The 26,306-nt window shown below is 37.5% G+C and overlaps 1 protein-coding gene across 3 annotated transcripts in view; it reads left to right on the top strand.

Moving 5' to 3' along the window:
* The window catches only part of Atf2 (activating transcription factor 2), an 81,186-nt gene that overhangs the window by 9,414 nt on the left and 45,466 nt on the right, over positions 1–26,306 (top strand). For 2 of the 3 annotated variants that reach the window (XM_038337072.2, XM_038337074.2), the window contains exons 2-4: positions 4,882–4,976; positions 14,680–14,755; positions 22,044–22,113. In XM_038337072.2, the coding sequence (XP_038193000.1) occupies positions 22,066–22,113 (48 nt within the window). In that variant the 5' untranslated portion in view covers positions 4,882–4,976; positions 14,680–14,755; positions 22,044–22,065. Of the gene's footprint in view, positions 1–4,881; positions 4,977–13,322; positions 13,451–14,679; positions 14,756–22,043; positions 22,114–26,306 lie in introns of all 3 variants that reach the window. The other variant, XM_038337073.2, reaches the window with a different exon arrangement.

The following is a 26,306-nucleotide window of genomic DNA, read 5'->3' on the forward strand; positions in this document are numbered from 1 at the left end:
CTCAGGCTTTATGTAGAAATTCTTGCCAAACATTTGGGTGCCATTTGTAAACGGAGACTGTGCTTTCGTTTCCCAGACCCAAACTATATTAATTATGATACTGTTTGTCCAATGACTCAGGTGTATTCCTAGCTAGCTATTACATTTTAAATTAACAGTTTTCTGTTGATGTATGTATCACCATGAGGTAGTGGCTTACCCATAATTTTCTGGCATCTTTCTCCTTCGGCAGCTACATGGCGTGTTCTTTACTCTGCCTACTCTCTATATATCTCTGTTCAGATTTCCTGCCTGGCTTTAATCTTCTAAGCTATTGGCCAAAACAGCTTTATTCATCAAACAACACATATACAGAAGGACCTCCCACATCACTTAAGAGTCTCTACTTCTATTCACGTTGTTACAAGTGACCAAATACTGTATGCTTGAGGTCCTAAAGCCAAAACCAAAAAAAAAAAAAAAAAAAATTGACCGTGTTGTATGCAGTTTAGAGTCTCTGGAAAGAATCCACTTGCAAGATCATTCAAGTTGACTTTGCAGTTGTAGGACGGCTGTCCCTCTTATTTCCCACCTGCCCAGTTCTGCTCTTAGCTTGAGGAGGCTGAAATACTTTCCTTGTGGCCATCTCTAGCAATGGGAGATCCAGGTCCTCTATTTCTAATTCATCTGACTTTCTTTTCTTTCTAAATCTTGTGTTCCAGATGGCAAAAGTTCTGTGTGTTGTGCAATGTTTTTAGTCTTTTGGCTTTTGGGGGGCCCACCACCCAGCTCCCAGCTAAATCATATGGAGGCTTATTCTTATTTATAATCACCCAGCCTTAGCTTGGTTTATTTCTTGTCAGCTTTTCTTAAATTATTCTTTTTTTTTTTTTTTGCCTTTGGGCTTTTATCTTTTTCTATTTCTGTATGCCATTCTTTACATATATCTCAGTGCTGGATGACTGACCCCTGATGTCTTCCTCTCCTTGTTCCTTTGTTCTTTTTCTTCCTCATTCCTCCTTTATATGCTCTGCCTGCCAGCTCTGACTATTCTTGCTCCTGCCTTGCTTTCGGCTGTTCAGCTCTTTTATTAGCTCATCAAATGTTTAGGCAAAGAATCACAACTGCATAGAGATAAACAAAAGCAACACACCTTAAAATAATATTCCCCAACATCTCTGCTCTAGTTGAGCTTATTTGGATGGATAACAGGATATTCTGTTTTGGTATCTGTAATCTCTTTATACCTGCAGAGTTCCCTTTCCTTTTAATATAACCTAGTCACAGGTTCCAGGTATTAGAGTGTAGACTTTTTAAAATATATATATATATTTATTGTGAAAGCTTTTCTGATTTATTTTCATTAATTTCATGTGTGTTTTGCATGCATGCATTCATGTCTGTGTGAGGGTGTAGAATCTCTTGGAGCTGGAGTTACAGACTGTTGTGAGGTATCATGATGGTTCTGAGAAATGAACTGGGGTCTTCTTGAAGAATGGCCAGAGCTTTTAACTGCTGAGCCATGTCTCCAGCCCCATGGAGCATGGATGCTTCTGAGGGACCATTCTATCAAAAATTGACTCCTTAAAGATTTTAATCGTAAGTTTAAATCACTGAAAAATTTAATTTCTGGGTTTTTTTTTTTTTTTTTTAGATATGATCAGCACTCTTTTTTAAAGTATCTAATGACATAATACTGTGACTGGTTTGAAAATCAAGCTAATCTTAGTAGTTGAATTTTTCATTGTTCCTTTTCACTAAATTCTTGCTTCCTTTTCATTGCTTCAGCATAATTTTATTTGGTCCAGTATATCTTAGTGTTTAAGAATACTTTATTGATCATTTTTTTACTTTGTAATAACTGAACCTAACTTCTCAATTTTCATGTTTAGTCTTTTCTTCATTCTCACGGAATTCCTCAGGAAAGTGTATTTGTTAGTATTTCATAAGTGGAAAACGTAGTCATTAAATGAAAATTTTTTTTATTATGAACTACAGGGCATATGAAGAATTCATATTATTGAACACAGAACAAGATACAGCTGATAAAACCATGTTTTGCCTTTAGCAGAGATACATTATTGAAAAATATGATTAAATTAATGGAGTCTTATTTAAAATTATCCATATTTTAAAATATAAAGCCAGGGCAGTGTGTGCAAATAAGATTTTGGATAAGTGAGGAGTTAAGGACATTTCTGGTTTTGAAAGCATGAAAATGAGGACTCAGGAAAAAAGACAAGTTGAAGACCTAGAAACTAAGTATTCTTGGGAAGCTTTCATGTGGCATCATTGATACAGACCCCTCAAAGTTGTGACTTTGTAAGTTTGTCCAAACAATCTTACTATGTACCACCCAGTACTTCTCTTGTATGTATTAGACTCTTGAGTTTGTGACCAAGAACAGATTGGTTCTCTTTAACACTGATGCCGTCCTCTGTGCTCTGTGTTCTAGTAGTGTTTGGTTTGGCATAGAATATTTACTGTTGGCAGTCCTGGTACCTTTGTGTGGAGATATGACCCATGCCCACAGGTTAGTCATGCCCAAATGTACAGAAAGTGGGTAGGATGATATTGGTGAAGGAGAGATTCCTTACATCTGTGCCTTCTGAGCTTTAACAAGTGTTACTTTTAATGTTTACCAAAGTCTAGGTGATTATGGAGTAAGTTAAGCTATGTAGGACAGGTCTGGCTGGCTGGTTAGTTTAACCTTGTTGCCTTTTGCTTGGAGGGATGATTGCCCTGCTGTGTTCCAGATCTTTTGTGAGCTGGAATAAGAGCATAAACATCTGTGTGCAGATAGGCATACCTAAAGCCACACTTGTAAAAATGAACATTTTCTGAAAAACAATAGTTTGTAGGAATCTATCTCTGCCTGAAATATGTGAGCTTTTCCCCATTGTTATCACACAGAGCAGTATGCAAGGCCAATCTGCAGGTGATGAGGAAGAAGGGACAATCATGAATACCAGAATGGCAATGTAAGAGCACAGAAAAAAAACAAATTGTACTTGGAGAGAGTAAACTACAGACTATCCACAAAATTGTCCTTTGAATTGCTGTACCATTTATAGCTGCATTTTGCATTTATGTTGCTAAATATCTTTTTTGAACCCTTTCTCCATAAGGAGCAGTTTATATTTAAAACAGATTTTTTTTTTCCCAGCTTTGAAATGAGACACTTCCTGGTTTCTGATTTTCTACTTTAAGATATTAAGGAACCTTCACTAATCCTAAAGGAAAGTATTGCCCTTCTTTCCAATAGTCTGCAATAGGGAAATTCCCCCAAATTCTTACGTGACCTGATAATAAGGGGTTCATTCCAAGGTAATCTTTTTTTTTTTTTTTTTTTTTTTTGAACACCATGCTTTGGAACTCAGTATCTTTCCCTAACATGGTTGATAGCTGAACCATCTGCCAACTCCTTATTCATCTTGCCTTATCCAGTACTTACATAACAGACCTGTGTGGTCATTTGTAAATTTTTTTGGATTGTCTATAAGAGCTTACCCTCAGCCTGGCTGTGGTGGTGCAGCCTTTAATTCCAGTATTTGGAAGCAGAGGTAGGTGGATCTCTGAGTTTGAGGCCAGCCTAGTTTACATAGTTAGCTCCAGGACAGCCATGGTTACATACTACACAGAGAAGCCCTGCCTTGAGAAACGAGGTGGGGGGGGGAGAAAGAGTGTTTGCTCTCTTTGATTCAATGACAATGATTCAGATTTTTCTTTTCTCTTACATTGTCATTGTCATGATTGTCCCTTCTTTATTACCTACAGATTGGCCTAGTATATTTAGAGAAATCTTTATGAATGTTGGTCATTCTCTGCCAGTGGCAGGACCTTTAAGACATATTTATGAGCTGTCTACATTTTAGAAAGAAATGAATAGGGTGGCAACTAATTATCCAACAATATGCATTCCCTTTTTACTCACTGATATTTCAGTTTTTAACTAGGCAGGTGATGGCCTGATAATGGGGACTCGATCCCAAGGGAATGGTACAAGATCATCTATTTCCTTTTGAACACCATGCTTTGGAAATCAGTATATTTCCCTAACATAGTTAATAGCTGAACCATCTGCCAACTTCTTGCCTATTTCACCTTGTTCAGTGAACAAGATCTTTGTAATCATTTGCAAGTTTTGTAGATTGTAAGAGTTTACTCTCAGCCAAATAACTTCCCTGGCATTTTTGGCCACTTGTGACTAAGTTCTACCCCATAGAATGTGAGTAGAAGTTTTCTCTGGTGTTTGTGAAAAGTTTCCTTAAAGAGAAGTCATTATTCACTTCTCTTTCCTTTGCTGTCTGATCTACAGCTGTGCTGACCAGAGCTTTACAGTTGTGATAAACCTGGAAGGGAAAGGACATATGAGGACATCAGAGCACCAAAGGGCCCTGAGTGCCTTATGATTATGGTTCCGGGATGCCCGTGAAATAATTAAACTTCTAAACAATACAAGATTGCATTTAATCAGTGGATCTTATTCTAGCATGCATGCATGGAACATCAAACTATTTCCATGTAAGATACACATAAACTAGGGTCCATAGATTTTGTTGTGTAGTAACAACATAAGAAAAATATTAGCTTTCACTATGAACGTTATGATGCTTGAATTCAACTCTGACATTTCATTTATTACTTGTTTTTTAGGTATATACTGCTAAAAATAATTTATTTTCTTTCACCGTGGTTCTATTGCCTTACCATCATCCTTAAAGCTGGTCTCTATCTAGTAGGTGGTAATGTGTTGGCAATTGGGGTATTATTTGGTGACCATCTTTCTGAAACATTTGAGATTTTTGGAAGAAACTTTATATATAAGATAAATAGTAGGAAAAGTTTAAATATAACATGTATGTTAAACAGGGTAACAAGTGTTTCTCTCCTTTTCTCTAGAGATACTAGATGGCAACTTGGAAAGAGCTGCTTGTTTAACAGAACTTAGGGATTCCTGTCAACAGAGTAAAACTCATGGCCCACCAGCAACAAAGGTAAAGGAATTTGAGCTTCTTTCCATCCTGTGTGTGTGTGTGTGTGTGTGTGTGTGTACACATGTGTACACATGCACATTCATCTCATGAGTGCATGCATATGTTGAGGCCAGAAGTCAATGTTAAATGTCTTTCCATTTGTTTCCGCTCTGGTTTCCGAGACAAGGTCTTTGAACCTGGAGCTCACTGATTCAGCTAGACTGACTGGCTAACTGGCCAGCAAGCTCCAGGGTTTCTCATGTCTCGCATGAGTTCTGGAGATCTTTCCAGGTTTGTGCAGAAAGCACTTCACCAGCTATGCCATCTCCCTGCTCTAAAGTAAAGCTTTGAATGTAAAATTGTTCTCTTCATATTGTAATGATTAGTCTCTAAAATATTAATGAAAATAATAGCTGTTTCTGTTTGACAGTCCTCAAACACTAGTATCCTGTATTGATAGTATTCAGTCTAGGGGTCAGGGAGGGGATCTGGTGAGTTAGCAAATTTGGAAATGACCTCTTGAAAATGGGATGTGTATTAGCATATGAGAACACACTAAAGACTTAAATTCTATAATTCTTTTCATAATCCAAAAGTTCTTAAACTTAGCTTTTTAGCAAAAGGTCAAAAAAAAAAAGTCCTAAATTATCTAAAAAACTTTAAGGTAACAAGTTAATCTACAAATTGTTTTGTGGGTTACAGAATCATTTGAGGCAAAAGGTTTATTTTGTGGCCGTGTAATCTTATTTGCTTGTGGAATTTATTGCCATGATGGTTACCTGCCAACACAGAAACATTAAGTTGAAGTTACATAGTTTGTCCCTTATACCTTTTTGAACAAGTATATGCCAACCACAAGGATCTTAGAGAAATGAAGTATAGTGGTTTTTGTGTACAAACCATTTACTGTTTATGTAATTCCTAAAAAGGTAAGGAAAATAGCAATTTAATAAAGGTTGTCTGGTTTGCAAAACACCTCAAGACATGGTGAACTAATGATAGACATTGTCAAATATATGAAGATACATGAATTGATATGTGTTTCGTTTTGAGTCTTGAAGTCCAAATCAGAGAAATTCCATAAATGGGCAGTTTCTCTAATTTTGATTTCCCCAAATTAGGAAGAAATTGAAATGCACATTTATTTTAAAAGTAAACCAGCCAGATAGTGGTGGTGCATGCCTTTAATCCCAGCACTCAGGAGGCAGAGGCAAAGGATTTCTGTGAGTTCGAGGCCAGCTTGGTCTACAGAGTAAGTTCCAGGACAGCGAAGCCTACACAGATAAACTGTGTCTGGATAAGGCAAGTATGAAGAAGAAAGAGATAACCTGATAATTTTTTGCACACTTACTTGTATTTTGAGCTACTTGATATAAAAATTAATGATGTGATTAGAGGTATTCTCCATTAAATTTATTCCCTGAGTATGAGGGACTATGTCTAAATCATTGTACTCTGGAGTCTAGCATAGTTAACATTTGTTGCCTGTGAAATAGTGTTCATTGACTACATACTGAAGCAAATAAGATCTAAATTTCAGGATAGAGGGAGATGAGAAAGATTAATAGTGATTCCTGTGAGTGAAAAGGGGATGGATGGATGAGCCTCAAGGTGTGCTTACAGTGGTTTAGCCTTTTTGAGGACCACTTATGATCTCTGTTGCATATTCTTTGACAATTTCTTCTTCTTCCCCTGCCATTTAAAATTGTGAAACCCTTTTTTAGTTTGTCCTAGGACCATGATTTATAAACTTAGGGAATGGTAAGATGGGTAGGTAAGAAGAGTAAGAGCCAACATCCTTTTTTTCCGTGGTTCTAAAGAACCTCATCATTTGCTTTATTCTGGCTTATGTTGCTTCATTTAATATAAAATCTCATGCATCAGCCATCAGAGGATCTTGGATCTCTCAGATTATTATTATTGCTGTTTGTGATGTCTGTATACACACATATGCCATGACTTACATGTGAAGGTCAGAGGACAACTTCAGTTGTTGGCCTTTGCCTTTTACTTTGAGATCAGACTTTTTTACTCCCTTTTTCCTCCCCACTGTGTATGCAAGGCTGGTTGGCCCATGAGCTTCTAGAGATTCTTTTCTGCCTCCTCTCTGGTTGTAGGATCACTGGGGTTACAGATAGACACTATCTTACGTGGCTTGTTTACACAGCAGGTGTTTTTCCCACTCAGGCATCTGTTTGATTTTAGCTTGTTATCTTCTCTCTGTGAAATATAGTCAACTAGCTTGTCTTTTCCTTTGAGAAGTCTCAACTCGGGCATCACTTCCTTTGGTAGTATTCCCAGGCCCCCTCCAGAATTTCCTAGGTACTTTGGGAACAGTTAAATTAAGTTTAAAATAAGTTTTAAGAGACTTCTACATCAGGAGCACATGGTCAGAAATCTGTAATAAGTAAAAGCCTATGGCTATGAATATATATTTATAATTTGTAGAGCGTGTGCCTAGTATGTACATGTCCCTGGGATTGGTCCTTATCAATTCATAGCACACACACTATATTCATAGCACACACATCTATATTTGAGAGAAAATTTTAGACTCACTTTTTTGTTGTTATTGTTGTTATTTTGTTTTTTTCGAGATACAGGGTTTGCTGTGGGACAAAGGTCTTGCATTGTTTTAATAAAATGCTGATTGGCCAGTAGCCAGGCAGGAAGTAGAGGTGGGGTGACAAGAACAGGAGAATTCTGGGAAGAGGAAAGACTCAGTCTGTAGTTGTCACCCAGACACAAAGGAAGCAAGATGAGAATGCCTCACTGATTGAAAAGCCACAAAGCTGACACAGACAAGAATTATGGGCTAATTTAATATGTAAGAGTTAGATAAGAAGCCTGAGCTACTAGGCCAACTTGTTTATGACTAATGTAGACGTCTGTGTTTCTTTGGGACTGAATGGCTGCGGGACCAAGCGGGACAGAAACTTTGGTCAACAGAATGGCGCCCAATGTGGGGGGTGGAGCACCAATGTGGTTGACTATCCACATAAAACCTAAAAAGCTTAAAAAGTAATTCTAGACACAAAAGAACAGAGTTAAACATGGGTTCTTGGTAGCCAGCATTTTGCTGGCTGCTGGTGGCATGTCACAGCTTGTTTAAGCGAGGTCTTCCAGATTCAGTGGTAGCAGACAAAACAAAACAAAACAAAAAGTACGGTTTCAAAACATCGGCTTCCTGGTTTGCTATCACAGACAGCTCTGACTCTTTTGGGAGTTCTGGCCAAGGAGCATTTAAATGGGGTTTGTAAGGAGAGTGTTACAAACTGCTTAAAGGCTTGACATAGACCTGCTGCATACTTAAAACTGGGGTGGTGTGTGTGGCTTGCAGAAGCAATGAACATGCCTTCTCCATGTTCAGTTGGGCAGAGCCAAAAGGCAAAGCAGCTTTAGTTCTAGTCACGCCACCAATTAGCTTTTTTAAGAAGCACTTAGCATTTTAAGAGGTGCTGCTGTCAGAAAATAATTACAGATATACAGTAAAGACAAATTCAGATGAAAAGGGCCTCTAAATGGGTCACAGTGTCTTTAAAAAATGTAGATAGGCTTGGGAGAGAGAAGAAAAAGTAAAAGAGACAGTAAGTGTAATAGAAAAGAGTACAATCAGTTATAGATTAAAGGAGTAAAAATAATAAAATATTAAACTTGTAGAAAAAGTAATAGAGTAAGAAAAATAAGCCTCATAAAGATGGAATATATACAGAGAATCTGGTTTTCTTTGAATTTTTTGACTGTGAAGGAGCTAAGTACAGAGAGACATTTCATTGTATGGGCTGCTAAGCTAAACCAACCTATATATTTCAAAGGTATTTTGATTCCAAAGTTTGGGTCTAAGGATTTCTTTCTTTGGAAAAGAGGTTCTGCTTTTGTTTTCACAGAAGTTTCTAGCCTATGGATTAATTCCAGACTAATGTGGTTTTATGGACCAAGACCCCTGAAAGGTTGCCATGAACAACCCCCAAAATTACTTCGCCCATCAAAAGCAGGAAGCAGTTTGGAGAGAACTACATCCAAATTCCCAAATATTTTTCATAAATGTTTGTTTATATTTAAAGGGGGATATGCTATAGAGATTTGCATTGGTATGGATCTTGCTCTGTTGATGCAGACTTTAGGTCAGTCTTGTTATATGTATATTTCTGCTCTTGATTAAGGTATTGTGATTGTGTAGTTAATTTAAAATGTAAAATTAAGAAATATAGGTTAATAGAGTCATCTATAATAGTCAAGCTTGTAGTAATATTAATTAGGTTTTCAAGATACATAGAGATGTATTTCAGTTAGATAGATATTCTTCAACTCTTTCAGAGACCTTCAGAATATGACATTTAAAATGTCTTAAGAGTCAAGACTTTTTATGACAATGAGACACATCTGCTCTTGGCAGCACCAATTACTTCAAGAGGATGATGGGCATCAAAGAGGCTCCTTATGGAGTTGGTTAGCCATTTGGGCAAGAAGCTGCTCTTGCCTGGACTGCTTGATGGTATATTGTATGAACTGAACATGCAGGACCCACAGAGAAATTACTGCTGAACTTGCCTAAAGGTGAGATGGTCCTTCAGAGTTCCTGTTTTATGAAAGAGTCTGCCAGACATTCTGCAGGACACAGAAGAAAGTGACTGACAAACTGTTAATGTAGGTGGAACTGTCTTTGAAATTTCCTGCTTCTTGGAAAAGTCTGCTGGATATTATGGGCCTGTAGGCTAAAGATGGATGGTCCAATGATACAGAACTTTGGGTGACTGTCCAGGTAGTGGGATGTCTCTGTCAATTCTGGAGTTTGGGAAATTGCTTACAATGCACTTCCTGTTTACTTAAGTAATATTATATTCTGAAGTCTTTGATGGAGTTTAAAAATAGATATAGCTTTCCTTAGTTATGATAAAAGATAAAGTAGATATAAATATTGTAACTAATTCTTGCTTGATAACTGTTTTGTTATATGTAGCTTTACTGTGGTAAAATGAGAACCTTCCTTTTCATGTAAACAGAAAAGGGGAGGTGATGTATATAGAGGGGAATCCCACATCACATTACATCAAAGAAACTGCTTTGGGCCTATAGCAGGGCAGAATAGAGCTCGGTGGGGAAAACTAAGCTGAATGCTAGAAGAAAGAAGGCAGAGTCAGAGAGAAGCCATGTAGCTCCACCAGAGACAGACGCCAGAACTTTACCTAGTAAGCCACAGTCCTGTGGCAATACATAGATTAATGTGTGTTCAATTAGTTTAAGATATGAGTTAGCCAGAAATATGCTTAAGCTATTGGCCAAACAGTATCACAAATAATATGGTTTCTGTGTGATTATTTTGGGGCTGAGCAGCCAGGAGCAGACAAGCAGCCTCACGCAACAAGTTGTTGCCCAACATGGGGCATGAACTCATGACCCTGAGATTAAGAGTCTCATGTAGGCCCACATTCTGAAAAAATAGATTATGGATGTTTGCCTTTGTTTAGAATATTGGTTACAAGTTGTTATGGATAATGGTCAGGGAAAAAGTCGATTCAGAGTTCTTGTTTTGAAAAAAAAAAAAAGCGGGGGAAGGGCTGTGGGACAATGGTCTTCTACCCTGTAAAGATTTGTTACTTGTACTTTAATAAAACGTTGATCGGTCAGTAGCCAGGCATGAAGTATAAGGTGAGGCAACCAGACAGGAAGTATACATGGGGTAACGAGAACAGGAGAATTCTGGGAAGAGGAGAGACTCAGTCTGTAGTCGTCAGACGGAGAGGAAGCAAGGTGAGGTACCAAGCCACATGGCTGACACAGACAAGAATTATGGGTTAATGTAGGGTATGAGAGTTAATAAGAATTCTGAGCTAATAGGCCAACCAGTTTATGATTAATGTAGACTTCTGTGTTTCTTTGGGACTGAACGTCTGTGGGACCAGGTGGGGCAGAAACCTGTGTCAGCACAGGACTTTTCTGTGTATCTTTGGTGCCTTTTTTGAAACTCACTATTATAGACCATGCTGGCCTCAAACTCACAGAGATCCATGTGCCTCTGCGTCCCAAGTGCTGGGATTAAAGGCGTGCGCCACTGCTCTGCTTTGGACTCACATCTTAAATAGATTGGTCATACCCATTTCATATGGTTGTATAAGATATAGCCGTTGAAGATGATATCTAAGATAGGCATTTTGGTTCCTATCTGTAATTCGGGATATAAAGGCGGAAGTGGGAGAATTGTCCAAAGTTTGAGGCCAGCATGATTTACAGAGCAGGTTTCAGGCCAGCCAGAGATATAGAGTGCACTACTGTCACAAAAATAAAGAAAAGAAAGTCCATTAAATATTTAGTGGCATTATTACTGAGTACTGTGGCAGAGTTGAGATGCATGGCAACAAGACTGAAATATGCCCTGCTGTGGGCTGTTAACAGCAGTTGGTCTCTAAATGGTGATACTCCAGGTAACTGACCACACCTGCTTTTGCATGCTCTAGTAGGAATAAATTTAAATTTCTTACTAAGTTCAGCATGTGCAATTTAGTGTATATTTTCAGAAGGAACACGTGCTCTTCCAAACCCCAATTAAAACATGAACTTTAAGTGTTTGTATGTTTTGCTCTTTTTTTTTTTTTTGGTTTTTCGAGACAGGGTTTCCCTGTAGTTTCTAGAGCCTGTCCTGGAACTAGCTCTTGTAGACCAGGCTGGCCTCGAACTCAGAGATCGGCCTGCCTCTGCCTCCCGAGTGCTGGGATTAAAGGCGTGCGCCACCGCCGCCTGGCTGTTTTGCTCTTTTTGAATGATCTGATATTAGCATATGCAGGATGCCTAATATCTCTCTCTCTCTCTCTCTCTCTCTCTCTCTCTCTCTCTCTCTCTCTCTCTCTCTCTCTCTCTCTCTCCCTCTCTCCCTCCCTCTCTCCCTCCCTCCCTCCCTCCCTCAAAGGAGTTTATGTTATTTAGGTTTTCATAGTCTGATAAGGTACTTTAATTTTAACTTACATTTGTGGGTATTTAGTTTTAATCATAATTTTACTTCATGCTTACAAATAAGTATATTTCAACAATTTAGTGATAGAATTGGTTAATATACTGTAGCTCTCCATCTGGTATAAGATTATGGGACCTTACTCAATCTATATCATGATTTTTGGATGGTTTTGTTTGGATGTTGGTTTGAAACAAGTCTTAACACTCTTGTTCAGGTTGACCAAGAACTCACTGAATAGCCCAAGGTGTCTTCAAATTCAACACATTGTTCCTGCATATACCACAGTAGCCAGCTCTAGACCAATTTCTGCTTCAGTCTAATGGAAATAAAGTGATGTTAATCATGTTTTACATATAGACTTAAAAATTTATCAGTGGAAAAATTAATGAGTACTTAATATGGAGTTATTACTCAGTGTTTTTAAAATATTTTCACTCAAAATTATATGGCTGTATATTTTCAGTAGCAATAAATTTATATATAAAGTACTCCTGGAGAATTAGAGTACTTTATATATAAAGTACTCCTGGAGAATTGGCTCAGGAGCTGGGGTAAATCATCTTATTATCTAAGCCATCTCTACTACATCTTGCTCTTATTTTAAAGAAGAAAACAGTGGCTTCCATTTGAGTGCTTATGGCAAACAAATCATTGAACTATTTTTTATTTTACTCTCAAAAGTATATTGTAGATATCCCCTTTTATCAAACCACACAGTGACTGAGTTAAAGCTTAGTCTTTGAAGAAACCGTGTATTCTTTCTCGGATGTAGGATCTGTAGGACTAATGTCTTCCCACCTCAACTAACACCACTTGGTTCACATTAAAGGTCCTTAAACTTAGATCTGTGTAATTCTGTGTTACCTGGTGTGGTTAATCTCTGACCTTTACCACAAGTACTGGTCATTTGTGTCTTCACTAGTACTGAGCACCATAATGCAACTATTTACGATTTTCTTAGGAATGGGTATGCCATATTTTAGATTCTTCATAACTTTTGAACTTCAAGTCATGCACTTTACAAGCCATTTATAAGCTCCTTTGGCAGCTTTCATTATATGAAGATATTTTCAAACTTGCTGTGAAAACATGATGAGCACAGATTTAGAGGTTTGAGGTTTAGTTAGATTATCAGAGAGATAACACTTAGAATCTCTTAGAGGAGTTGTTAACATTTCTGGCTGTAGGTGCTTGAATTGTATTTATAGCTATCTCCACTGGATATTGTGTAATAGTGATAAGAGAATGGGTATTTGTGTTAGTTGGCTAGGAAAGTGGTTGTATAGATTTGTTTTGGAGAAAAACAGTGATTCTGGAGGTGTCAACTTCTTAAAAAGCTTCTTTAGAACTGTCAGTTTGTCTATAGAGAGTTAATATTCACAGGTGTGTGCATTTAAATGAGTGGTGTGTTGCCTTAGGTACACTCACAGATAGCTGCCCCGTCCTGCATGAGCTCACATTGTGTTGACGATGACAGAAGCATGACAAGATGGTCTTTGGATTATCCTGTGTCCTTCTCTTCCTAGGTAGCATCGTACAGTTGGATGTGAGTAGAGAAATGATTTATTTTACCTAGGGTAAGGAAAGACAGTTTCTCCTTCCCGTCTCCTAAAGTAGGACTCCAGGACTCACCACTACTGCCAGTTGTATGTTTCTGCATGGGAATTACCTACTTTTTCTGAGCAAGACATAATTTCCCCCCACACCACTAATTTATTTGCAATGAGAAAACTGTTTACTGTCTTTAACACATGATGGGGAAAGGGAAATGAGAAGGAGGAGTCAGGATGGTAGTGGTGGCTCAGTCGTAAAGTACTTCCGGGACAAGCTGGAGCACACTTCCTTAACCCTGGCTGAGAAAGTGGGATGGGCACTTGGGATGGGCACAGAGAGGGGTGGATCCCTAAAGTTCATGGCCGACCTGTCTAACCCAGTGAATGAGTTCCAAGTTCAGTTCTAAATTCAGCCAACCTAGTTTTAGAAAACAGGGTGAATGGCAAGCAAAGTGTGCCTCTGTTGACATTCATGTATATCTTCATGCACATGTTAGATACACATAGAGAAGTACACAAGCATACCAAAATAATCATAAAGAGTTGGCAGATTTTTTTTTAAGTGGGCCATTTATCTTGTTAACTTCAGTATGATTTACATATATAAACATGATTTGCTTATATTTAAGCTAGCATTAAATAAGTAAGTTGCAAAGATATGAAAGAGGAAACTATATAGATCATTTATATTCAGGAACAAATAAATTTTGATAACTTTCTAAGTAGAAATTTTAAAGTACCGTGTGTGTGTGTGTGTGTGTGTGTGTGTGTGTGTGATTGTGTCTTTGTTTTGTTTTGTGACAGAGTATTCCGTTTAACCCAGGCTGACTATGAGCCTCCTGCCTCAGCCTCACTTAAGTGGGGATTTTAGGCTTGTACCACCAAGCCTGACTTAGGTCTGGTTTTTCTGATCAGATTTCAAATGTAGTTAAAAAAAAAAAAAAGAAGTTGCAGTTTGAATGACTGCTGGCCAACTGTACCCTAAGGGCTAAATACTTCTTCCTTTTTTAAACCCTTTTGTGGAGCTTGATGGATTAATACCTCTAATTAATGCATTTATATAAGTTTTCGTATTTCAGAAGTAATGTATTGTTATAAATATTCTTAATTTTTTGATGAAATAGTGTTGAGAATGATCAAGTGCTTTCATTTTCAAAATTAAATGCATTTTAAGAAATGTTTCAGTGCAATTTGTAACAGTGTGAAACCATTTTGTTTTCAGTATCTTTGCCATGAAACAGAGGACATGATAAGCTACTTAACTTAATGAAATTCAAGTTACATGTGAATTCTGCCAGGTAAGTGCATGATACAATAGTTAATATTTTGAGCCATGTTTCATATTATAAGTTGTGAAACTTATTTTTTTGTATGTTGTATCTACTAGATACATATTTCAATGTTTTTTTCCTAAATCTGAAGCCTCTTATCAGTATGGTTTTCAGTTGGTTTTTGTTTCTGAATTATCAAGTTAAGAGCATTAAAATAACTGGTGTAGTGACACAGGACTAAAATCTCACTATAGAGACAGGACCCACCCAAGACCAAGGCCTGTGCTACAGTAGCAACATCCTGTCTCAAAAAACAAAAACAACAACAACAAAACCCAAAACAGTGTGGAAGATTGTACAAATACATGTTTTCTGTTTGTAATGTCTTCTAAAATGAGTTCTTGTTATGTTAGAAAAGTTTTTAGCTATCAAATAACAGTTACAAAATGTCATATACTCAAGTCCTCTTGGTTCAGTTTACCAGGTACTAGGGCCATGAGGGCATGCTTGTAAAAAGCAAGCTGTAAGTTGTAAAAAAGTTGTTAATTTGAATCTTTAAGTGGAAATTCTGAAGAAGGAAAGTAATCTTGACCAAGAAATACCTTTTTATAGTTGTATTTGAGTCAGAATCAAAATCGTTGGTTTGTATGTCTATTAGATCTTCATTTAAGCTTAAAAAGTTTCTCCCTCCGGTTTTCCTTTTTCCCTGTGAATTTTACTTGTTGAAAAGACTGGGTAGTGTCTTATTAAATGCTTCCATATTGGTTTGGGCTGATTGCTTGTTATTGGTAGTATTAGATATGTTTTATGTGTTCTGTGGAGTTTTGGTGGGGTTTTTTTCAACTTGTGATAAAGAAGTTTTACTAGATTCAACTCTAACACCACTTCATACTCTGCAGTTATTTTTAATTTTATTGTTCAATTGATGTGTGTTATCAGCTTGATGTAAACACTGTCTCTACTTAGTGATTTTTAAATAAATGATTCTTTAATGCTATGTAACCATCTCAGGTTTAGAAGGTTTTTCTGGAACACACATGTGGATGAAGATACCTATATTATTTTTGTCTTGTGTGTTAGATTAAACTCTTGGTTTTGCTTGATACTGAAGTATAAATTTTATAGAACAAAATATATTTGTGGAGTTTTGTTTTGTCAATCTTGTTTTTTTTGTTTTGTTTTGTTTCTTCCTGAGCATTGCCTTTTGAGTTCTTTTAAAGAAACTTCAGGGCTAGAAAGATGGCTAAGCAATTAAAGTACTTGCTGTTTTCTCGAAGGATCCAGGTTTGACCCAGCATCCGGGTGACTACTCACTACTGTCCATCTCTAGGAAATCTCTGGTGATCTTGGTGTTGGCAGGCACCACGCACAGACAGTTCACATACAAGTAGGCAAAACATTCACAAATGTAAAGTAAAAATAGAAGAGAGACAGACTTGCCTACATCAAAATCATTAAGATCATTACCATATTCTCTCATCTCTATGACTTGATTTGTGTGATGTGAGGTGGCCAAAGGTAGATTCAGTGGTTTTGTTTTTTCCTTACAGATTTAAAGACTCTCAAAGGACTTAGAAAAATTTATAACATTTCCTAAATTTATTTGGATGTAAATATTTTCTGTAACTACTGATAGCCTTGTGTAGTATGCTTTGGAAACACTCATCTAGAAGGTTAATAAACCAGAGTTGTAAAGGGTATACCCAAAACTACTAGTCAAGCCAAATATTGATAGAAATTTTTTAGTTGATATGTGGGTGCTGAGAATCAAACCTGGGTCCTCTAGGAGAGCAACAAGTGTTCTTAACCACTGAGCCATCGTTCCAGCCCTAATACCAGCTTTTATATAGATTATTTTAGAAAGTAAAAAAGAATTAACATGTCCCAAATCTATTTATAAAGCCATCACAAAATAACACATAGTGAGATTATTTCTGATGAATTTAAATGTACAACAAAATGTTAACAAATAAAATCAGGAGACGTATATCTATAAGATAAGGTTGTTTTAAACATTCTAGTTGGTTTATCAACTGAAAATCATTCAGTATGATTGACCACATTAAAAAAGAAAGAAAAAACTTAAAGCTTTGAACAGGAGGAATTGGAGGGGAGATAGAAGGGGGGTGACGTAAATAGTAGTACTTGTGTTTTAATTCTTAAAAAAAATCAAATTAAAAATAAACATAATGGTCAGGCATTGTATAACACACCTTTAATCCCAGGATTTAGGAGGCATTGAGTTCTAGGCCAGCCCAGTCTATGTAGTGATACACTGTCTCAAAAAAAAAAGAAAAAAAAATATATATATGTATATATGTTCATGTTTGTGTGGATATAAATAAATAATCTGCTAGCATGAGGTACTTAACTGGCTGGCCTGGTCTATATGAGACCTTGTTTCAAAAAACAACAGCAAACTTTCTAGATGTGTAGAGAAGTAGATAGTGAGGGAAGCTTTCTTACTCTAACAGTGTGTGTCTTAAAATTCTGCCACAGCTGCTTCTTTCAGAGAGTAATGTATGTTTTTTAAATAGGCAATATCATCAACTCCAATAAAGTTGTTCAAGGACCTGTATGGGTCCTAAATGTTCTCATTGTCGTAATTGTAGTACAGTTAATAAAAACCCAGAGACAGATGTTGAGGTTCAACTTGAAGATCAGAAAAGTGAAGCAGCTGGCCACTGGTTCTTACCTCTACCTCAGACCAAAAATGGGCTATGCTGCCTCCATGGGTCCTCAGTTTGAGACCTAGCTGAGACTTGATCCTCCGTTTTATAGTCCTCTCTAGTGCTGGGATTAAAGGCGTGCATCACCATCGCCTGGCCTCTGTGGATGGCTAACTAGTGTAGCTGCTGGGATTAAAGGTGTATGCAGCCACTGCCTGGCCTGTGTGGCTGACTAGTGAGTGTGGCTGCTTTACACTGATCTTCAGGCAGACTTTATTTATTAAAACACAAATAATATACCACAATACATAATACTAATTATATAATAACACTAATACTAGCTTGTTGTTTTCCTTTTTTGCTCTTTTTTTGTTTGTTAATTTTGAGACAGGGTTTCTCTGTAGCTTTGGAGCCTGTTCTGGAACTCTCTCTGTGGATCAGGCTGACCTTGAACTCACACTGATCCATCTGTCTCTGCCTCTTGAGTGCTGGGATTAAAGGCCTTCGCTGCCACCATCCAGCTTGCTTTTATTTTTTAAAGGCATACAAGTAGGAGTTTCTCCATTAGATGCCTAAATATGAATCATAACAAATTGAATATAAGAAGTAAATATGAGAATACAACCATCATTAGATTTGTAAAAACAGAACAGAAATAACATTTTTACCTCACTGTATCTCTCCAGCCCTGGTGTGTAAAAATTTTAAGAAACTCTAAAATGATGTATTATTGAGATGAGTTATAAATATACAGGAATGTTCTAAACCTAGTTGTAAAAAAAGAAAAAATACAGATTAATTAGACCAAGCATAGACCAAGCAGATGACAGTGGTGCGTAGGATGACCTCCTCTGTCTGTTGATGACTGAGCTCCAGATGGGAGGTTGGAATGGCTTCTTCCGTCATGATGAGAAGATGCTGACCTAGAGTGACCGGAGTGCTAGCGTGTGAAGAACAAGCTAATTCTAGGTGAGCAAGGCAGAGAGTTTAAGACTGTGACCTAGCCTTGTGTCATTTCCATGGCACTGGTAGTTGAAGTAATTATAAACCACCTAGATTCAAGGGAAGAAACAAACTGTTGATGTGAGGAGAGCTGCAAAGAATTTGCAGTCAGATTTTAACAACTGTGAAAGATGCTTGATGAACTAAAATCCTGTTGTATAATTGTTTATTCTATAGACCATAATTATTAAAATAGTACTTGTTTGGTCTATCAATATTTGTGCCATAACCTTTATTACTAAAGAAAAAGTCTTTTCAGTCCTAAGGCGAAATCATTCAATGATAGTTGTTTTATGACCCTCATTATGCTCCCTTTGGGATTTATATATCATAAACAAGTTACATATGTGCTTCAGGATTTGTTTTGTGGGACACTATAGTAAAAAGTACAGATTGAAGAAAAATGAGTATTTATTGTTTGTTAAGATCCTTTTATATGGGACTGGAGCAATGGTTCAGAGGTTAAGTGCACTGACTGCTCTTCCAGAGGTCCTGAGTTCAGTTCCCAGCAATCACATGGTGGCTCCCAACCATCTATAATGAGATTGGTGCCCTCTTCTGGGCTGCAGGCATACATGCAGACAGAACACTGTATATATAATAACTCTTTAAAAGAAAAACCTCTTAATGTACCAAATTATTCTAAGAAAATATATCTTATTGTAAAATCAAATGTATGTTTGGAAAGGGCAAAACATACAAAATACTCTGTAGACCATCAATATTTATACTTTTTCTATAGTTTTTTTGTTTGTTTGTATGTTTTTAGAGACAGAGTTTCTCTGTGTAACAGCCCTAGGTGTCCTGAAAATAGCTCTTGGGACCAGGCTGGCCTCGAACTCACAGAGATCCACCTGCCTCTGCCTCCCAAGTGCTGGGATTAAAGGCGTGCACCACCACCGCTTGGGTTTTTTCTTCAGTTTTTAATCTGAATTTAATTCAAAGTATTTCCTTTCCTTTCCTTTCCTTTCCTTTTTCCTTTCCTTTCCTTTCCTTTCCTTTTTCCTTTCCTTTCCTTTCCTTTCCTTTTTCCTTTCCTTTCCTTTCCGCCCCAGCTGTCCTGGAACTCACTCTGTAGATCAGGCTGTTCTAGAAATCAGAGATCTGCCTGCCTCTGTCTCCTTAGTGCTGGGATAAAATGCCAGCACCAACGCACCTGGCAAGATAATTTTTTCATAATTTTCTTGCATTTTGAATATGATGAGGTTTTAATTTTTGCCATTCCTTTTGCTTGCTGATGCTGCTTCTCTGAGCTTCCAGAGTCTATGGTGTTGTATCTTGATAATCAAAAATAAATAAATAAATCCCTCAGCTGTTGTTAACTAAAACATTTCTTAACTATCTTCTTAGTTGTTCACTTACATATTTAATGAAACAAGTTCTTACTCATGTTGAGGCAGGCCCAGACTCACTAGGTAGCCCAGACAGTCCTTTAAAATATGGCAGTTCTCTTGTCCCGCCTCCCAGGTGGTAAGATTGCAGTTGGGAGACACCGTGCCTGGCCTTTGCTAATTATTTCCCCACAGTTCTTGCATGTTCTAGTCCTGGTTGGGATTTTTCTTTAGACACCAGTTTTGAATGCTGTATTGGCCTGCTTTCAAACTTAGTGGTCCCTCCCTTAGTCTGTCTAGTCTCCTGATGAGCCTACTAGGGGCATTCTTCATTTATTTTAGATTTTTGCCTCAGTTTATATTCCTCTTCTCAATAATATCCATGTCTTCTTGTATGTTTCCCATTTTTTTTCCCACAAAAGTTTTTCTAATATTATCCATTGTTCTTGGCTTTGTTTTTGAGACTAAGCCTCATTATGTAGCCCAGGCTGGCATTGAATCCCTGAGTGATCCTCCTCCCTTCTGCCCAACCCTCTGCCTAGTAGTGAGGTTACAGTTGTGTGCCAAAATGCCAGGTTGTTGTGTACCCATGAACACTAGTCAGTAGGAATGAAGTACACCCCTTTCTTGTTAAGCACCAAATTGAATTCTTCATGTTTGATGACACGTGTACATGTTGCCTGCAGCAATAGGACCTTACCATCAGGTTGCAGAGAGCAACCAATAAATGTAAATAAATAGCCTGTGATGTTTAAGAGTTTTCATGGGTGTTCATTGTTCATTGTAACCCTTTCCTTGCATTGGAGGTTTTACTTAGCGGCATTAGATGTCTAGATGGGACACTCTTTCCTCTATTATTTGGTGACTCCACTTAAATTCCTTTCATATATGCTTCTGCATTAATAGGTTTCCATATGGTTTTTCTAATGACCTTTAGTGTTAGCTGTCCTTCCCCCTTCCTCTTTTTTTTTTTTTACCCTTTTCATCCTCCCTACTTAATCTTCCTAGTTTGTCCCCTTTGTCTCCATAACAATATATCCTATTTTCCCTTCTTTGGAAAGACCACATCCCTTCACTAGGTACTTCACCTCTTTGGTTATTTAGATTATAGCACACATTTTGAAAACATATATATATAGTATCTATATATAAGAGAAAACACAAATGCAATATTTATCTTTTGGGATTACCTTACTTGGGATAGCTTTTTTCCTGGTTCCACTTATTTACTTGAAATTTTCATAATTTCTTTTTCCTAGTGTGTAATATGCCACATTTTCATTATGTGTTCATCAGTTGGTAGATATCGAGGCTGTAATTTCTGGCCATGATGAGTAAGGCAGTGAAGTACATGGATGAACGAGGCTGGAGGAGGGTGTAGAGTCCTTTGGGTGTATGGTGTAGCTGGCGTTGAGGTAGATTGTTTCCAGCTTCCTGAGGAACTGCCACACTGATTTCCATAGTGGCTGTACAAGTTTGCACTTTGTCTTGCAATGGAGGAGTGTCCCCTCTCCCCACATATTCATCAGCATGAACTGCCATCTGTTTTATTGGTTACAGCCCCTCTGGCTAGGGTAAGATGAAATCTTAAAGGATGTTAAACCTTTCTTTAAGTGTTTTTTAATAATTTGTGTTTCATCCTCGAGACCTCTGTTGTTAGTTCTGTACCCCAGTTGGCCTGTGGGTTTTTGGGTTTTGGGGGGCATTCAGTTTTTTTTTTTTAGTTCTTTATATATTGCAGGTACTGACCCTTACATATTAACCCTGTATCAGAAGTATAATTGATAAAGATCTTTTTTTATTCTGTAGACTGTAGTTTTGCCCAAATGAGGTGTCCTTTGCCATACGGAAGCTTTTCAGCTTCATGAGGTTCTATTTATTAATTGTTGGTCTTAGTGCCTGCTATTAATGTCCTGTTCAGAAAGCCCTTTCCAGTGCCAATAAGTTCAAGCTTATCCTCGACTTTTCTGTCAGATTCAGGATATCTGGTTTTATGTGGAGGTTCTTGATCCATTTGGAGTTTTGTTTTATGCAGGGTGATAAACATGGGTCTATTTTCAACTTTCTACATGCAGCCATCCAGTGTGACCAGCACCATTTATTGAAGATGCTATCTTTCTTTTGTAGTTTTGCCTTTTTTTTCTGTCAAAAATCAAGGTTGTTCATAGGTGTGTGAATTTATGTCTGGGTCTTCACTTCAATTTCATTGATCAGCCTGTTTGTTTTTATGTCAGTACCATGCTGGGTGTTATTTGAAATTGTCCTTTATTTAAAAACATCTCATAAAACACTTGACTCTGCGCTTTGTTACAGGTAGTCCGAGGACCTGTGGAATATGAGTGATGACAAACCCTTTCTGTGCACTGCCCCTGGGTGTGGCCAGGTAATAGATCCGCTGCTTACAATAATCCTGTGTGTTTCTTTTCATTTTATTTCAAATCATTGCTGGAATATATTACCATTAAGGTTTTACTGCAGTGATTTTATAAGATTGGAATTAGGATAAAAACAAAACAAAAACATTTTAAAATTCTTTAATATCCTAGTTCTAGAAAAAACAATGCAGTACAGTGGAAATAGTTTATCTTATAGTAAAGGTCAGAACCATAGACAAAAACCCCAGACTTAAAAGAATATTATTTGAAAAGACAAGATCTCCTGAGTAAATTGGGAGCCTGGGGACCAAGGGGGAGGGGAGAATAGGGGAGCACAGAAAAATATATAGTTCAATAAAAACAATAAAATTTTAAAAAGAATATTATTTGACCTGTATTCATTGAAGATCATTGCTAAACTACCTAACTAAAAATCAGAAATGCATTGCTATATTTAGAAATTGTTTTGCTTATTTGAACTTTTATAAAACCAGTTGATATCTACCTTAGACAGTATAACTAATCTGTTAATGTTCTAAAATCTAACACCTTTAATTCAGTGCATGTGTGGAAGCATTTTTAGGAGATCTTTTAATTTTTAATAGGATTTTAAGTTTTAATTGATTATCCTAATCTTTTAACTACAGACACTAAAGAAGAATCGAGTTTTAATGTATAGTAAACTTACAGAGTACTTATACTACAGAGTTAAGTCATAGACATTAGTTTTTTATTGTTTTCATTTATTTTTAGTTGATATTTTAAGTTGAAATATAATTGACATACAATAAATTTCACTATAGTTCTCAGTTTGATGCTTTGGGCCTTTTTTACAGTTACTGATTTTGTTCACATGTGCATGTTGTGTTTGCTTGCTTATTGGCACAAACACACCACATCTGGCATATGGAAGTCAGACAACAACTAGGAGCCACTTCCCTCTTTCATACCTGATGAGTTTGCGAGGATCAAAGTCAGGTCGTCAGGCCTGGAAGTAAACACCTTTATCTGCTAAGGTGTGCCACCTTACACAGTGTTGCAGTTTGTCGTGTGTGTCTGTGTGTTCATAGAGCTGTTTGCCACAGTCATGATAGTGGACATACTTATCACCCCAAAATTTTTCTTGTGCCCATTTCCTTGACCCTTACTTGTGTCGACACTGATCTGTCTTCCACAGTTGTAAACTAGTTTGTGCTCTCCAGGCTGTGTGAATGAGCAGATTCATTAGAATATGTACGTTTTTCTGAATTCTTTCATAACAAAATATGAGCTCTCAATTGTCTTGTCTACTTTCAGTGACTACTACAGATGAGGTACTTGGCAATTTATAAAGAAAACAGTTGGTCACATAACAGGGACACCGTAATTTGATTGTATCCCCAGAAATTCACGGATTGAAAACTTAAGCTCTGAAGTCATATGTTAATGCACTTGGAGGTGGGACCTTTGTGAAGTGTCTAGGATCCCTACTTTAGACCTCTCAACCTCCAGAGTAGCTAGCTAAATGAGCCCTTTTCTTCATTTGAATAATTTTAGTCCACAATTTACCCAGCATCTGTCTATTTCCAAAGATAAAATGAGTGATATACAAGTGCACACACACGCTGTGTGTGGCTTCTGCTGGCTCACCAACCGGAAGTATAATGGTGGAGTCGTGTGATAAAGCCTGCTTATCACTTTAGGAAATTACAGATTGCTTTCCAAAATGTATGGGCCATTTTATATTTCTATCAATTTATAAGATATTTAATTATTTCATATTCTTGTTAACATTTGGTGTTTTCATTCTTTTAAATTTGACTCATCTTGTTCATAGATGGTATCTCATTGTGCTGTCTCATTTCTTTGATGACTATTGAAAAGATAACCATTTTTCTAAGATGTATATATCAACCATTTGTTTATCTTTATTGTTCTGTGAGTGCTTTATCAACTCTTGTCTGTTTTTTAAGCGAGTTGTCTAAGGGTTGGCAGTGTAGCTCAGTGGTAGACCATTTACATAGCATGAGGTTCATTTAGCCCTAGTAAGAGAGGGTATAGAGCTGGATTTTACTTTTATATTTATTTTATTTTGTTATGTCTATGGACGTTTTGTTTGTGTCTGCACTACGTTCATACCTCGTGCTTGCAGAGGCAAGATCACCCAGGAACTGGTATTATGGATGGTTAGTCAACATGTGGATACTAGGAGCAAAACCTAGATCATCTGAAAGAGCAGCCAGTGTCGTTAACCACTGAAATATTTCTCCAGCCCCTTATTTTACTTTTTATTGATCATTATTATCGGTGGTACATGTGTCGCATACTTGTGTGGAAATCAGGACATAAGGACTGGTTGTCTCTACCTGTTTGTGCTTTCTGGGGATGGAATTCAGGTCCCCAGGCTTGCACAGCACATGCCTTTACACACTGAACTCTCTATCTCTCCTGCCAAGATGCTATCTAAAGTAGATTGGTGAGGAAATGTGTCAATGGTAAGGTGACAATTTGGATCAGTTGGACAACTGGACAAATGAAGAAAATATGGAAGAAATTGCATGTTTCTGTTGTGGCTGAAGTCTACAATGATTGATGGCGAGCTTGGCAAGAGATCAGAGAGATAGGAAAAATCTTATCAGTAGAGCTTTGTGGACGTGAGATACATGAATTTAGTCACAGCATTGTGAAGCAAGGGAATTAGAAGATGGTAATGGTCAAGGTGAAAGATGGGCTAGGTAGGTAGGACAGTGGACACAGGAGAAACAGACTTAATATCCAGTATAAAGGTCTTCACTCGCATGCATTTTTATAAAGTTAAGTAAGAGTAAAAATATAATCTTAAAAATTATTTGAAACTTAAGAGTATGTCTAGTTTCCACTAGCTGGATTTACTCTCTGGTAAGTCAGATTTACTTTTACTTATTTATTTTTGGATTTAGTACTAAGTTGACTAAAGAAGAGAGCTGGGTAGTTAACTGTTCTATGTATGTGCCTGTGTGTGGGCACTGGTGTGCACATGTGGAGGTCAGTCTCTCCTACCATATGGTCCCCAGTATAGAACTTTTCCTTGGTAACTCACAATGTTTGAGGTTTTACTTCATGGTCAGTTAACCCTGTTACTTGGGACCTGTAGCATGGCACAAGCAAAACTAACTACTCATATCACAAACCAAGGGATAAAGAGGCACCCAGTCCTCTTCAAGGTCACACTTCAATTGACCACAGGACTTCTCCAAGGCCCACATATGACTCTGCTTCCACCATTTCCAATGCTTCCACCCTGGGAAGAAGCCTTTGGAGTTTTGAGAGAAATTGGAGCTCTAAATCGTAACAGCAGATACATTGTTTCTAGAAGCAGTCTTTGGAAAGTAACAAATTTTGCCCTGTGGTTCTAGAAGTCATTCTTGGAAACTTGGGCTCAAATAAGCAAGCCCTAACTTTTCTGCTTAAAATAGAATGGTTACTGTGATTCTGTGCGTGATCCCTTATTAATAATATACTTTTTTTGAAAAATGAAGGGTATTACTTTTAATTACATGTGTGTGGGGAGGGATGTTAGGGCAGTGCCCATGAAAGCCAAAAGAGTGCATTGGAGTCTGTAGTAGGAAGCGGCGGGGCTGTGTCCCGCCACCCTGCTAGCTTTACCCAAAATAATTACACGGAAACTGTGTTCTTTTAAAACACTGCCTGGCCCATAGTTTCAGCCTCTTATTGGCTAATTCTCACATCTTCCTTTAACCCATATTTAGTAATCCGTGTAGCACCACGAGGTGTGGCTTACCAGGAGAGATCTTAACCTGCGTCCATCTCGGAGAGGAGAATCATGGCGACTCACTATGGCGAATGCCTGAAGCGTCTGCCCCACTCTACTTCCTTGTTCCCACAATTCTGTTCTGTCTACTCCACCTACCTAATTTTCTGTTCTCTTAAAGGGTCAAGGCAGTTTTCTTTATTAATTAACCAATGAAAGAAACATAGACAGATAACTCTCCTCCATCAGGAGTCCTTGGAGCTGGAGTCACGAGCAATCCAGTCCATCTAGCATCTCTCCATTACTTAGACAGGATCTTAACTGTATATATAGCCTTGCCTGATCTGGGACTCACTATATAGACTAGATTATCCTTAGAGTCAACAAGATCCACCTACATCTGCCTCCCAAATGCTGGGATTAAAGGCATAGGTCACCACACCTAGCACTGATACTATTTTTAGAGTTTTT

Source organism: Arvicola amphibius, chromosome 7 (genome assembly GCF_903992535.2).
Source record: "Arvicola amphibius chromosome 7, mArvAmp1.2, whole genome shotgun sequence".
In the NCBI taxonomy this organism is placed as follows: Eukaryota; Metazoa; Chordata; class Mammalia; order Rodentia; family Cricetidae; genus Arvicola; species Arvicola amphibius.